Genomic DNA, 15374 nt, shown 5'->3' on the forward strand with positions numbered 1-15374 from the left:
GCGAGTCCCTGTGGCAGCTTTCAAAGCTCTTAAAAGTTTTTCTTTCCCATTCCGAAAGCCAAGAATATTTCCAAACGGGTTTCAAGAATTGAATATTATACTATAAAAGCAGCATCAGGTACTCGTTCTATGAAAGAGCGGGTCCAAACCGAGAGCTCCAGGCTGGTGTGATAGTGCGTTTCAGCTTCCTCCGCGGCCGCTATCAAACCCCAGACCTACAGGGAAGGCTGCAAGCAAAGAAGAGCCTGATTCAAACCCTGGCCCCCAGTGAAGGCTTCACCGCTCTCCTCCAGGAACGACAAACTGAAAGAGGAAGAACTCCCCCCGCTCAGGTATTTTCAACTACTGCTTAAAATGCGACAGAGCAGCAAGCTGGAGCACTATTTTTGATGACAGAGCTTTGTTGTTTGGAGCATACCAGTTTGCACCCATTCTGAAAAAAGAAAAAAAAAAAAAGGAAGAACAAAGAAAGTGTTGTTCACACTAAGGATAACTAATAGTTTCCAACCATAGAAAATGGTTTTCACATGGTGAAAAAAGTCAAATGCACACCAAACTGAAACAAAGTTGGAAATTCAATGCTTAAACTACTGTGCAACAGTGGAAAAGTACACTGCTTACAGATTAAAAACTGTTACAAAGCACAGGATCAATTTGTTACTCTTTTTTTGTTTTGTTTTGTTTTTTAAATATTCTGAGTACATACTTCAATAGAGCAATGTAACAAGCCAATCAGCAATTGGCAGATACCACCACAAAATACTGTTTGACTCAATCCTGCCGGGACAAGAACTACTACCAGTCATCTTAGGAACTCAAGCAGTCATCCTTTTCATTCAAAACATCTCTCTGATTATCTAGAGATTATGAGAATTTAGATGCTCAGTGTTACAGAAGCCTACTCAAGTGACCGAATTAAGTATGAAATTGCATCTATCATTTAAAATTATGACAACAGAAACTGAATTTTAAAACCAATGAGAACTTAGAAGTGGCTTTGGTTACAGTGTCCTCAACATTCGCATTTTGTCATACATTTTTAAGAGTTTTAGCATGATCAGGCTGCAAGCTCATCTGGGAGTCAGTTCTGCTCCCTTTTCCATCACTTCATTTTGCACACAGACAAGAACGACACACACAGTACTGGACACAGGCAGAATATGGCTACAAACAACCTTCAGGAGCCTTCATTTCAGCTTTGACCCCATGCAAAGAGAGCTACAGGAAACTGTTTGGACTCCTCTGCAACCTTTCACTACAGCCCTCCCTAGTTCTTTGCATGTCGGTCGTTCCCCCCCAGCACACACCAGTACATGCTATGATGTAAATAAAAAATCTTCCACCAGACCTGCAGTCACTTAATGAGTGTAAAAACACATTTCTTGCATGCCGCTGGCAGCAGCAGTACAAAAAAACGAAGCCTTAAAATGATTTGCATGGATGTTTTGTAAAGTCTTTAAACATTTTTCAGGGTTTCTAGGTCAGGTCATCATCAGATATTTCCAAGTGGCTGAGACAAGCCTGAACAGCCGTATCCTGTATCAGGAAAGAGCAAGGCCCGCAGCTTACGATGTGGTAAGTGATTAATCCTTTTCCCGAAGCTCTGGAAGGGGAAAATTGCAATGGGACTAGGACAACCTCATTGAAACCCCACCAGACCAAACTTCTCATGAACAGTAGAGAAGACAAAATGGAACTGACACATCTTCATCTACCATATCCATCCCTCTAGACATCCACATAGACACACCATCTGCTGTACACCTGCAGGTCTAAAAATGAAGAAACAGAGCATTATTGACACCAGTATTTAAAGAAATTTAAGTTCTGCCAGTGGGGAATGGCAGTGCGTGATGCCATCCTTGTCCAACAAGTCCCTCTGTGTTCCAGCAGCCTCCAGATGGACGTCACCTACCATATGGGCTGACGCACCCTGTTAGTTTGTGGCAACATCATTATACCACAACCTTTAAGTATTTTTTGCTAAATATACATCTGCCCTTGTTATTAGAAGATCCCTTTGGTAGTTTCTACTTTATTCAACTCAAGCTTGATAGTTGGGTCTTTGGGTTTTGGTGTGTTTTTTGTGTGTTTTTTTTTTTTGATTGTTTGTTTGTTTTGGTTTTTTAATTGTAATATGAACCATTAAATTAAGATGATTTTCTACTGCTGATGCTTCCTGCATACAATAAAAAAAAAATTATCTGCCATAAAACCAGCCAACATGCATTTCTCTGAACAGGAACATCTAGAACAGATACTTGGAAACCACATTAGGCAGAAACCAGTTCCAACTGTATCTGAAACATGAAACTGGGAGCGAGGGAGAAACAAAGTCCAAATGAAACAAAAAAAGTACACAGCACAATTATCAAACAGAAACTTTAGGAACTTCTAGTCATACTTTTGTATATTCCCAGATTTCTCCCCACTTAGTGAGGCATATTTTAAGAACACTTTTAACCTTCCCACCCCTATTTCAAAACAAAGATCAAAGCAAAGTCGTTTGGATGGACACCTTCCGCTTCTTATGCAATACAGATTTAGACGCTGCACTTCAAAACCCCAGCCGTTACTTCAGCACCCAGCAGTCCAAACATTATTTCAGCCCTTTGAAGCAGCCCTAATGGTATCTTCCATTTGCAAGTAACACTTCTGTAGTCAAAGATCTTACTCCAAGGAGATGTTAATGTGAAACCACTCAGACTGCAAAGAGACACACACTCCTGGAGGCAGACTGCAAAGGTGTTTAGAAGTCAATGTAACACCATTACGGCGAGTGTCAGCTTAGAAGCTGTCATAAACACTTCATAATCACTCACACACAAACTGGACTGCCTGCAACACATTATTTTATTAAGTGCTGAATAGAGGTTCAATTGTATGAATAAATAGCACAATGCTAGAGATAATAGCCTTACTGAGTAGATTTTCACATAAATGTCAAATTGTTGCTTTTTCAGATTGAAAGGTTTTTAAACTAGAGAGATCTCTTTTTTTCTTAATAACTGGACTAATGTTACATAATCACAAGCTAAATACTGAGCAAAATCAAGAAGAAAGGATATGTTTGTATAGTATCAGAGAACAAAAAGCTGTTGTCCGCCAGATTTTCTTTTACTCAGGTTAAATAAGCAAAAAAAAATAAATAAATGGATAAACACAAATGTGTAAATACAAGTTATGTTACCTCCAGGCACATGGTATACAGGCTCTGAAAAGGTATTTAAAAATTGGTGTTATGATGTTCTCTATCAATGTGAAAAGCTATCCAAGACCACTCTACTAACAACAGAACCATTCGGACACTGAAATTATACTAAGACAGACAAATTGCAGTATTGCACAGGATGAAGCTGTGCCTCTTTGGATGTGGTCTCATCACAATTTCACAGGTTACACAAATAAGGACGGGCAAAGTGATGTGCTATCTCTACAGCTGACATGCTTAGGATGGAAGGTACAACATTTCCACAGTCGGCATTTTCTTCCACTTCACTGGACTTTCACCCCCATTAAGAATACCTCCTCAAAAAAATGAACAATAAGAGAAACTTTCTTGCAATTTCATTTTATTTTTCCTACATTATTAAACACTATCAAAATCTAGGGATTATGAATAAGTGCAATACACTGGGAAAATACAACCTGACTGCACTGTCCTGCTGAAAAAGGAGGTAAGAGCAGGCATTCCATGGCCTAGCCTGTGGCTAATCCAGACACAAGAAGAAAACAAACAAAACAACTAAAAAAAACAATCCTCTCCCACTGGGAAACATGGATAAATTACATCATACTACCTACCTGAAAGTACCGGTGAACAGACTTACTCCACATAAGCCAGGATAAGCGTGAAGTAGTTTAGCTCCCCATTTGTTAGTAAAATCCACCAAATTATTTCACGCTTACTGCAGTGAACCATGGGTTAAGAGTTTAAACGCAGATGGCTAATGCAGAACAGGTTACACTGAGGTAATCAGTTCATGTATCAAAGAAATGAGATGCACTACTGCTTTCACTCTTGCTTGCCTTATACATGTAGGATCCCATCTCACAATGAATTTCTCAAGAGCATTGATACAGATAGCTCTTACAAAGACACCTTTCATTCGGACACAGAAAGTCACTTAAGAGGGATGCACAGAACTCTCACCTCTCCACAAAGCAAGGGCATGTTACAGATGCGTGCACACACATACACAAAAAGCAAAACAAAAAACTGTCTGCCAGACACAAAGCTCTTCTTACTGTATGTACAGCGGCCAGGACAAGTCCGATGTCACCACAATGTACTGCTGTACATTTTTCGGAAAATACACACTTATTTGGACAATAATATTTCAGCAGGATAATCTGAGCTGTTTTACAAAAATTCTTTAGCTTAAATCTAAATGACTACTCACAGTCTCTTAACTAATTGATCACCTTGCAGTATAGAACTGCAGTAATAGCAGGAGGTATTTCCTCGTTAGCTCGGTATCTTAGTGACACCTAATGTCCGTTTTCTGTAATACACTTCAAAGAACAAAGCATTTCTGAACCATTTTAATAATCTATTTTGTATAGTAATATAGAATTGGCCTGTGTTCAAAATGTTGTACAAAACTTTAAACTATGAAACGATTTTTAGTGTTCAAATTCTTTCCAGTGTTAGATTTTTTTTAAAAAGTGAACAAGCAACAAGCTAGCTTTGCTACATCACATGCTTTTCTGCCCTAAGAAGAAAAAATAGGAAAACAATACGAAGATATGTTTTGCTCCATTTAAGACAAAGCCAATAAAGTTAGAATTAGCCATGGTTTCTCAGGACATACTAGCAGATAGAGATTCCAATATTATACTGAAATTTAGTAAAGTACACCAGATCTTTGTTTCTATTAAACCCTCCTTCAAATGCCAAAGCTCAGCAGTTTTTCTTCCTTAGCTCCAGCTAACAATATGTAATTAAGAGGGGAAAAAGCCAGCCCTCCCACACCCCAGTAAACTCCATTAGACAGTGCTTATCTTTTGGTGTACAAAATAAAGAGTATTTTCTATTACAGCACCTACGCTACTGGTATATAAACTTGTCCTACACAGCTAACCCCGAAGTCATACAAAAAGATACATATTTCAAAAAAGCCCTGCATTTTATTAAGAGAAAGAACTCCATCCTCACTACATTATTTTGAAGAACAAGGTGTTATGAGCAAAACTTTTTTTGAGTTAAGAATTTTATGACCTACTGTATTAAACTTTATTCTATAGTTCAAGAAATTTGGGGAAAACTCCCCAAATTAAGACCATGTGCTCATAAACCATTCTGAAGCACAAACTGCAGGGTGTGTATGACAGCATAAAATCAAACCCATATGCACATAGAGACTTATAATAAAATTAAAATTGCAAATCATGTACATGACAAACACTGTGATTGTAAAATACTATTAATACTGTCATGCTTGCATTCCTAGGACAAACAAATTCTTTTCATATTTTTCCACCCTCTTTTCCCTTCTGTAGGTTAAAAAGATTTGTCCTTTCTGGAATATAAACTATTCTACAATGTCATATGCTGCTCCCAATTAGACTCTGAAAATTTACCTAAAAGAAATCATTTGTAATAACCCCTCAAATCTGAGCAAGTGTTTGATCTATGCTCAGAACTAATCTTAAGATAAGCATATTACATGCACAGCACATGGCACTGATGGTAACTATTGGCTCTACTCACTTTAATAGGAAAAAATAAGATTAAAGTACTGGCACACCAGTACAAACAAAAACACCCCTGTCATAGAAGAGAAGGTAACTGGTACTCACAGGTATGCTCCAGATTTGCATTCCATCACTGTAGCCAATCATCAGCAGTAATGGTGGTTCATTCCCAGTGCTATGTATTTCATGAAACTCCATATTCCTTGACGTATCTAAATTGGGTTTAAATATTAAAGACATTACTTAACAGGTTATGATCAGCTATGGTTAGCATCAGCTATACTAGAGGTGTTTTCTCACTAGGCATTTTCTCAATGCTTCCTCCCATTTTTGTAATTAAAGGTAAAGAGAAGTGTCTTAATTTCTTACACTGAAACAACACTATATTTTTAGGCAAACAATACATTCATTGAAGTGGAGAAAATATTCTTTATCATTTATCACAAATACCTCCAAAACTTCTGTAACTCTTTCTCCAGTCATTAATAAAACATGGCCAACGTTTCAAATAGAGAAAGGATCATTAAAACAAACATTAACAAATACTAAAAGTACAAATGCACAGACTGATCAAAGCTCTTTCTAAATACTGTATTAATAATCTTTATATCAACTTCATGAAAAGAAAGAAATCCCCAGGAACAAAAGTGCTACAGAACATAATAATGAAAAAATTAAGCTTTTCTCTAACACCCTTTAAAACTACATTTTCAAGACTGAACAAAAGCTCATTGCAAGCATGTGACCATCAAAGAAAGAGAGGAAATATTCAGGATGGTAAATGACCATGTACGCAGGCCCAATCAGATTAGGCTGTGTAAATTCAATTTAGACTGAATACGACAGATTCTGAAGAATATGCTAAAGCATTTCTGTTACGCTGTAGAAAAGATCCTGAAGAGAGAATGACCAAGAATTTTTGAAAATAAACAAAAGAGGAAAAGATACACTCAAGGAAAAAAACTTCAACCAGCCTTAAGCTGGACATAAGGCCATGTACCAGTTGATTGGTGTTTTCTAGTTCTAACAATCATGAATTTATGAACTGACAGGCTCTGTGCCATTTCAACAGCTGGAAAACATATAATCTTCCCTATTAACCTATTGGAAAAACTGAAAATTCCCCATCATAGCTCTGGCTACGGTTTCTATTACTTCATATGAGACCAGAATGAGCCTTTATCATAGAGCTCTATGCTAGAAAGAAAGACAGTAAACAAGGAACAGCACAAGCAACTGCTAAACGTTTGATTAATGTTAGTAGTTGCTTGACAGCAGCATTCAGTCTTTCCCCTTCAGTCTCTAATCTTTGTGTGTTTTTTGTTTTTTGTTTGTTTGTTGAAAAAATAATAAATAAATTTTAAAAAGCAGCTGGGATAGACAGAGGTAAAACACCTCTTTTCTTATCTGGAGATGTACTTTATTTGATACAGTTAGCAAAAGCCTATGACCATTTCCTCTTCATGTCTTGACGCTGAACACCAGTTGCCAGGCAGTAGTCTTTGCTGATGACTAAGACACACTGGAAGTGGTAAGTTAACATTTTAAGAATATTTTGTGGCTACGCCTTTTTATTTCCCTGAAAGACATGATAGAACTGTCTGATCACTCTCCCTACCAGCTCCTCCTTTTTAGGTTATTATGAATTCTATCACATCACTTAAAATATATCCAGGACTTGGACTGGATTCACAGGTAAAATAATCTGGCTTTGAAACCAAACAGTGGACAAAATAAATTCAGTTCTATGCTCTGTCTTCAACTACCTTAAGGAAAGAAAAATGACTTCTTCATTCGGTTTGCCCCTCTTCCTAAACAAGTTCTAGTTTGCCTTCAGATGAACTGGCAAGACCTATTTGTTTTATTTCCTATGTACTGAATAAAAATACAGTTATTTACTGATAGAAAAATGAAACCATACCATTTAAATCTGCATTTTCAAATCTGACCCAAATGATCTTCTCCTTTTCTTCTGCTGGTGGGGTACCACTGTAGGCCTGGATGAAAAGCAAAAGAGTTGAAATAAAGTTTAACACCTATTTTTTCTCCCTTTATAGACCAAAGGAGTGAATGTAAACTGAAAAAAATAATACTAGTAACATTGAGATACCTGTCACAAGTATTACTGTGAGGTTTTGTTTCAAAAATCAATGGATTTTTGATCAACATAATCCATACTAAATTCTAACTAACTCAAAAATTCTAACATCGCTTACTGAAGTGGAAGTGACAAGCTACATATATATAACAGACAGCTTTCTGGAGCAGGTTAGAAACACCACATGACCTACAACAATGTAGTCAAGCTAAAATACAGCGATTTCTACAACCTTTAACTTTTTGTTCTTAGAGCTAGTGCACAACAGCTATGCTAGAGGTTCTCATGTGAGGCATTTTTACTTCTAAAGTTCTTTTTTTTATTCACTTAAAGGCTTTGTAAGCAAGACTGAGAGAAGAAAGAGACCTTTACTACAGTTTATTTTATTGGCATGTTCTAGTTCTGTATGTGACATCTTTAATATAGCCATTTAAAAGAGAATAAACTCTAATTCCAGAAGAACAGCCCCACATTTCAGTTCTGTGTTCCACAGATTCCCTTAAGAAGATGAGATACAAAAAGAAACTGTGAAGGAGACCTGCAGTGTTTCCAAGCTGCGTGTTTTACAGTTCTCAGGAGAAACTGCAGTAGTAAGAACGTGAGCTACAGTAGAAATACCATCACTTTCAAATGAATTATGGCAAAATACTGTGCAGTACATTGGAATAAATATGAAACGAGTTCATATAATCACTTTATACATGCCAGAAAAGCAATAACATGAGCTAAAAATACAAATTTAAAAAATAAGTGTGGGTATTGCTTTCCAAAACAAATCACATTCCATGCTTCCAAGGCAAACTGATTTGTAAAATAAAACACAGACTGTATCCTTTAACTACAGAGGAAAAGAAGGTGGGGGAAGGATGCAGCAATCTTTTAAATTGACAGTTTGACTAATTTAATTTTGACCATGAGTCCAAAAATGCATTTAACAAGTCAATATGAGTAAGAGGATTTTTTTTTTTAAATATCATTAAAGAAATTCATGACTTCAGTTATTCAAGATAGTCATTCAAGTAAGAACCAAGATAGTTTCCTGAGGCTACTGGCAACTAGCTGCAATACTTCTCCACTAGTGACTGTAGCTTTCCGAAGAGCAGCAAAACAAAATTAGCTTCCCTTTGGTACTGAGAGGCCCATGAGCAATACAGAAGTGACCATTCCAGTTCCATGCTGCTGTATTTCCTATTACCTGTGGAAACTATGATCAACAGCAGACAGAAGCACTGTAGTTGTTTTTTTGTTTTGTTTTGTTTTATTTTGGTGGAGATTTTTGTTTGTTTGTTTTGTTTCAGAGGAAAAAAAAAAGAAATTAAAAGAAGGAAGAATGCCCCAAGAGCCACGACACTCCCAAAGCAAGTTAAGCAAACAAGATTTTGAAAAAAGGAGCAAAGGAGGCAAAAGAAACTCTCTCCTTTTCAGCCAAAGATAAAGGCTGACAAAGAGTGACTATCAATTTGTCCCAACACCAATTCTGCCAGCAGAGCTCATACACAGGTTTCCAACTACAACCCAGAAAAAACACATTTGTAAGAGGCAGAGCAATTATTACGCCCACTCTCTTCTCTCCACAACTATCCTGTTGCCAAAATTATCACAGGAAAAGGCAGCAATCTTCTTCCTGCTATTTATATGGTAGCTCTTCAATTTCTGGGCATCTAAGACTTTCATTTAAATTAAGACCTATCAGAGGAAGTCTCTAGGCCCAGTTTTCAGATAGTATGCAGTTTGTGCTTTCAAAAGCCTGGTCTCAAAATTTATAGTAACATAAATAAATACGTAAGTAATAGAAATAAATAAGTAAATCATGTTTTTAATATTTTGGTGCACCTGGCAGCGACTTCAACTGCTCGGTATACTTTGCATACTGAAGACTTTTGAATATGTACACATACCTGTGGCACAACATCTTGAAGAAACGTAACAACACTTTCCATGTATGACTGTTCCCTTGAAAACAGAAGGAGAATGTTTTACTACTGAAGTTCAGAAATGGTTGTGAATACACTAAACAAGACATATCACCAGAAAAGACACACATTATGTTTAACACAAAGAAAAATACTAAGTATTCAATGCAGTTACTTAACATTCTGTCAAACACTGATAATGTATGTAGTGGCCTAGAAGTATGTATAAAGTCAATTATTTCATTATTCCATAATGAAATAACTGCTCTGGAAAAAGTATAAAATGTAAGTCAAGAAATAAACCACTTTCTCCACCTCAGACTGAATGATGAAAGCAAAACAGGAAATTATTTCTCAGTATTTTTCTACTTGATTTGGACGATATACCATGAATAAGAGGACTTGAGCTAATGGTTGGAGGTGCCCTTGCAGGGCAAGTGAACTTTCTGACCTCACATGCACTACGTACAATGATGAAGTAAGTGGAAGTGGCAAAGGACGGAACAAAACCCTAACCAAGAAGTGTAAAGAGATATTTCCCAGTTATGATTTTACAGCTTGGGAGGCTTATTCCTTCTTGGAATTTCATTAGCAGCAATGATTTAGAATAGTATATAGTGTAAGTATAGTGTAATAGTATATAGTGTATACATTTGTTCTGGTAGATTTAAACTAATGTTTTTATTAGCTTAGTCTTGCATGAGCAATGAGGCTCTTGTGTAACTGCTGAGCAACGTACAACATCGGATGATTGTATTAGATGGTGTTGAAACTACAGAAGAAGTTTGTGCTTTCTGAAATGGCTAATACTGAAATATGCTGGCAACAACCTCTATGCTCATGGAGTCTGAAAAACCAAAAAAAAAAAAAAAAACAACCCCCACAAAAATAACTTTCTTTAGGTAACGGCTTCAGCAGCTCCCAAGCTTATTTGTATTTTGGCAGGCCATTAGTGTTTTCTTCTTGTGCTAATGCAAGATTTCTAACAGCAGCAAGGAAAAACTGAAGGTAGGGAAACCTAGGTTCTTGTTAGCCAAAGGCATATGTGTTTTCTATTTGCTTTCAGGAGCTATGCAGCGTATGATTCTTTTAACAGAAATTGGAGTGTTTAGTAGTTAAGAATGAAGTACTCTCCCCTATATAACAGCAATACCAAAGATACTATAAGTCAAATGCTGCAACACTTGGATCAGCTTAACTAGTTGACTCCTCTCTGAGAACAAAAACGAATCAAACCCCTGCAATTTTAGAGTTCAGAAAGCTTATTTCAACCACTGACTAAACTAGATTTCGTTCAGCAATCCAAGGATTAGCGAATCAAATGAATTTTGTTCTACTGCTTTAAGCACAGGCCTTACAAATAAACTGTGGTTTCTAGTGCTGATTCTTCTTTGATTTATGTAGGTCACCAAAACTGTCTTTGAGCCCTTCAGAGCCCTTTATTACCTACCAATAATACTTGTCTATCTTATGGGTATAGTATTAAGTAGCGTTTGAAGTTCCCACGTAGATGCCTACCAGCACGTGTCATACTGTCCTCGTTTTTCAGTTCATGAAAGGAGTACTGGTTTGTTGTTTGTTCCCCCACCCCCAAACTACATCCTGAAACAAAGCTGACGTTTGGAAGATGCTTTATTCACTGTGTGTACTCTAAATCCCTCCTAAAGTTAGAAAAACTTCCACAGAAATTTTTTTTTGTGCTTTGCAAAAAATGTATCAAAAAACACACAGAACACTTCACATTAGAACATTTAAAATCCATAGTAGAATCAGGTTCAAAAAGTTTATTATTTATACATTTTTCTTCTTTGTAATTTCACTACCATCTTCCGTCTATAACAATTTAGGAGTTTAGCATAAGCAGCAGAAGTCTACAGGGTGCTGCACGTTGCTCAGCATATATAAATTCTCATATAAAAGATAGTACTTGAAAGTTTTGAAGTGAAAAGATACAGCTCATGAACGAGCCACTATATTTAAACAAAAAATGGTATGGTAATCCTATTATTACAGTGTTTTTATTATTTTTCCAGTGAACAAGCATACTTGGAAGAAAAGCAAACAGATGAGTTTGTTGAGAAATTCCACAATATAACAAATACTTCTTTTACATAGCTGCAAGACAAACCTCTAACACAATTTATTGTGTTACAGTGCTAGGTTATATGTTTTAATACATCCATCCCTGTGAGAAGGTATTATTACAACAACAGCAAGAAAGGAACATGGTACACATGTTCCCTCTAGCCTAAGGAAGAGGTTTGCAGCCATTAATCTATGGCCAGCGTGGTGTTTGTTCAACAAAATTGTGTAAGTAAACAACAAAACTTTATCTTAAAAAGTATTAGTCTTTAAACGGTACAACTCTGAAGGCTGACCAAAGGTTTTGGTGTATTACATTAAAAGCAGCCCATCGAGGGAGACAGTTTGACCTGCATAGGCCCAGGACACAGGAAAGCAACAATTGCTGACTTTCTTTTATTAGAAAATACTCAGTGCAACACAGCTGTATTGTCAGCAGAAGCTCTCACAGCTGTCTTTGCCAGAGTTTGGGCTGGATTCTTCACATACGAGACAAAAAAACATTTCAAATAAAGGCTTTTCTTCCAGAAGGTGCTTACGTGACAGCTTGTGGACGAACCACTGCTCCTCCAGTACATCGACTAGGGCGGCGTGGAGATTCTGTCGCCATTGTTTCTTTGCAGATGCCTGTAAGAAACACATTTCTTTTTAATAATAATCCTTTGTATAACACTTGCTTACTATACTAGTTTTTCCATATTTTTTAGAATGATGAAGAACTCCTGAAGAAGGAAATAGCTTACTCAAACCTGTCAAACAATGTCCCTTTACAGCACTCTGACTTTTTTTTCAGTACTTCAATCAACACACCTCCTGCCATGTGTGTGAAAGCAAAAGAAATCAACACGAAGCAGCATAATAAAATAGAAAATTTTCTTTGAACTGTTTATTGAAGATAACGGTACAGAGATACAAGTATTATAGCATTACGTAAGACCGCTATTTATTGATAAGGCACGGTCTTAGAACATCCTGTGTATAAACACCAGATACAGTCATAACTGCTGCACAATGTGCTCATAAAATCTGTAGTGGGTTACAGCGCAGGTAACACAGAAAGTGCGATGAAGCACATTTTACTTTCTTATGTCATTTTTTTGTACCCCTGTCAAGTTTGCCTCCACACTTGTGGCGTTTCGCGCGTACACTCACCACACCTCCGCTGAAGAAAGGAGACACCTGAGGGGCCCCAGAGGTGCCAGGAACCCGCCCAAACACCGCGTCCCCATCAACCCACAGGCTGAAGGGCCGCCAGAGACCAAACCCCACCCGGCCCCAGCTGTCAGCGGGGCTCCCTCCCCGCGGTCCCAGCCCCTCGGAGCTCCGCAACCCCCCCCCGGTCCCACCCTGACAGGAGCCCCCCCGGGCCGGGTCTCGCCGAGCCCCCCTCAGCCTCCTCCTGCTCGCGGCGCCGGCCCCGCACCCAGCGGCCGAGGCGGGGTCGCCCCACAGAAGCCCTCCCGCGGGCCCCGGAGCCACGAACAGACACTCTTAGCCATAAAAATAAATAAAAATACACAAATAAATCAGGACGCACCGCCCGGAGCCCCGCGGCGCCCCCCGCGCTGCCGCCCGCGCTGTCCGTCAGGCCTCAGCCGGCCGGGGAGCGCCGGGACCCCGCCGGGCACCCCCCGCGGCCTCCCCACAGCGGCTCCGCGGGGCTCCGGCCGCCGCCGCCACCCGCCCGGCCCCGGCTGCCGCCCGCCCCCTCAGAGCGGACCCTTCCCGCCCCTCCCCGGCCCCGCGCCCCTCACCTGCCGCCGCCTCACTGACACTGTTTGGGACCCCCACGGGGAATGACACCCAGCGCACCTCAGGCCCCCAGCCAATCACGCGCCGCCGAGGGCGGGCCGCTCCCTGCGCTCATCCAATCCCCGCCTCGCTTTCCAGAAAGGGGCGGGGCGCGAAGAGGGCTGGAGAGCGGCTGCGCCCTGCCCCGCCCCGCCCCGCCCCCAAGCTCGGTTGAGGCAGCAAAACACGGCCCGCGCTGCCCCCGCCGCCCCCCCCCCCGCAGCTTTGTTTACATCGAGATCTCGCGAGAGCCGCCGCGCCGGGCCCGCGCACGTGGGCGGGGGCGGGGCCGGCGGGAATGGGCGGGAAAGCGGCGGCCGGGGAGGGGGGGGCCGCGGGAGGCGCTGAGGGGGCGCGTGGCGGTGGGCGCCATTTTGAGGCGCCATGTCTGCCCCTGAGGCGAGCTTAATAAATTGTTTGTCTAAAATAAATCGACGTGTAGCCTGCCGCTTTTCTGTGCGAAATAGCGAATGTCAGGGCACTGGAGAAGGCTCCCCGGGAAAGGGGGCTTGGCTCTGAGCCTGACAGAGCCCAAAAAGTGTTTGAACACCACTCAAGACTCAGGGGCTTATTTTTGGGGAGGTCCTGTGCACAGCCAGCAGTTGGACCCTGTGCTCCCTTCAGGGCTTATTCTAGGATTCCTTCCTTGCTCTTCTCAGCATGAAGGAAGTTTTAAATTGTGGCTTCTCACCTCAGCAAGTTATCATCAAATCATTAAGGTTGAGAATCTTTAAGACTTTCAAAATCTCCCAGTCCAACCATCCCCCTACCACCGATGTCACCCCCTAAACCATGTCCCTAAGCGCCAGGTCCATCCTCTCCTTAAACAACTTGTCCCATCCTAGGGGGAAAAAAGCGTGTTTTTTTCTGAACCACTACACACATTCAGCTGTTTTTTGATGCCAGGGAACTGTTTCCTCACACATGCTGGAGCTGTTTCACAAACAGCTTGTGGGACTCAGACCTGATTTATCAAATAGGGACTGCGGTAACACATCAGCTACACCCTGCCACACTGCCCGCCTCAGCACCAGTAATTAATTTCAGGGCCGTCAAATGATAACATACATGTAGGTGGAGAAAATAAACTGTAGCCAGTCCACATCAGCAAGGGAGTTTCTCTACTGCTGAGGAGCTTTGTGTGTTTAACCCTTACCTTCACTCAACAGCTCTCCCGGGGAAAAAAGAAAAAAAAACTGTTTTTTGTCAAGTTTGTTAAAAGTGAAAAAGCAGGTGGCTGCCCCTCCAGCTGGACAAGCCCAAGTCTAGAATTGTCAGAAAGAAACAGAAGGAGGCACCACATTTGAATGTAACCAAGCTTAAGGAAAAATAAACTTGCCTATTTTCCTCCATATAATGTCTTTTTTTTTTAAACATTATAAGGAGCAGCATTAGTCAGGCACAGGAACAGGCTCCCCAGGCAAGTGGCCACATCCCTGAGCCTGCTGCAGTTCAAGAAGCATTTGGACAACGCTCTCAGACATGAGGTCTGATTTTTGGGGTGGTCCTTGGGGAACTGAGGAGATGGACTCCATGATCCTTGTGGGTCTCTTCCAACTCGAATATTCTGATTCTATAATACAGATACATAACTGTTATACTTGCATTTTTTTTGTGACTTTTTTTTAGTTGAATGTCACAAAGTGAAATTGAAAAGAGGCCATTACTATCACATTTTGATGCAAGGAGTGTTGCTAGATAAGTGTGTGTATACAGCTACAGCTAGCTTTTATGTTCTCTCTCTCCCCCCCCCCCCCCCCTTGTAGCACACAATTTTCAACACTGGTTATAAT

At 40.2% G+C, this 15374-nt stretch overlaps 1 protein-coding gene across 8 annotated transcripts in view; it reads right to left on the reverse strand.

Moving 5' to 3' along the window:
- Positions 1–13609, reverse strand: part of BCAS3 (BCAS3 microtubule associated cell migration factor) — a 354038-nt gene extending 340429 nt beyond the window's left edge. For 5 of the 8 annotated variants that reach the window (XM_032200758.1, XM_032200761.1, XM_032200759.1 and 2 more), the window contains exons 1-5: positions 13545–13599; positions 12330–12417; positions 9694–9748; positions 7619–7694; positions 5803–5909 (exon numbers count right to left, since the gene is read on the reverse strand). In XM_032200758.1, coding sequence (XP_032056649.1) covers positions 5803–5909; positions 7619–7694; positions 9694–9748; positions 12330–12400 — 309 coding nt within the window. In that variant the 5' untranslated portion in view covers positions 12401–12417; positions 13545–13599. Of the gene's footprint in view, positions 1–5802; positions 5910–7618; positions 7695–9693; positions 9749–12329; positions 12418–13544 lie in introns of all 8 variants that reach the window. The other 3 variants (XM_032200766.1, XM_032200765.1, XM_032200763.1) reach the window with 1 other exon arrangement.
- Positions 13610–15374: the final 1765 nt, after the last annotated feature.

This window comes from Aythya fuligula, chromosome 20 (assembly GCF_009819795.1).
Source record: "Aythya fuligula isolate bAytFul2 chromosome 20, bAytFul2.pri, whole genome shotgun sequence".
NCBI classification, from domain to species: Eukaryota; Metazoa; Chordata; class Aves; order Anseriformes; family Anatidae; genus Aythya; species Aythya fuligula.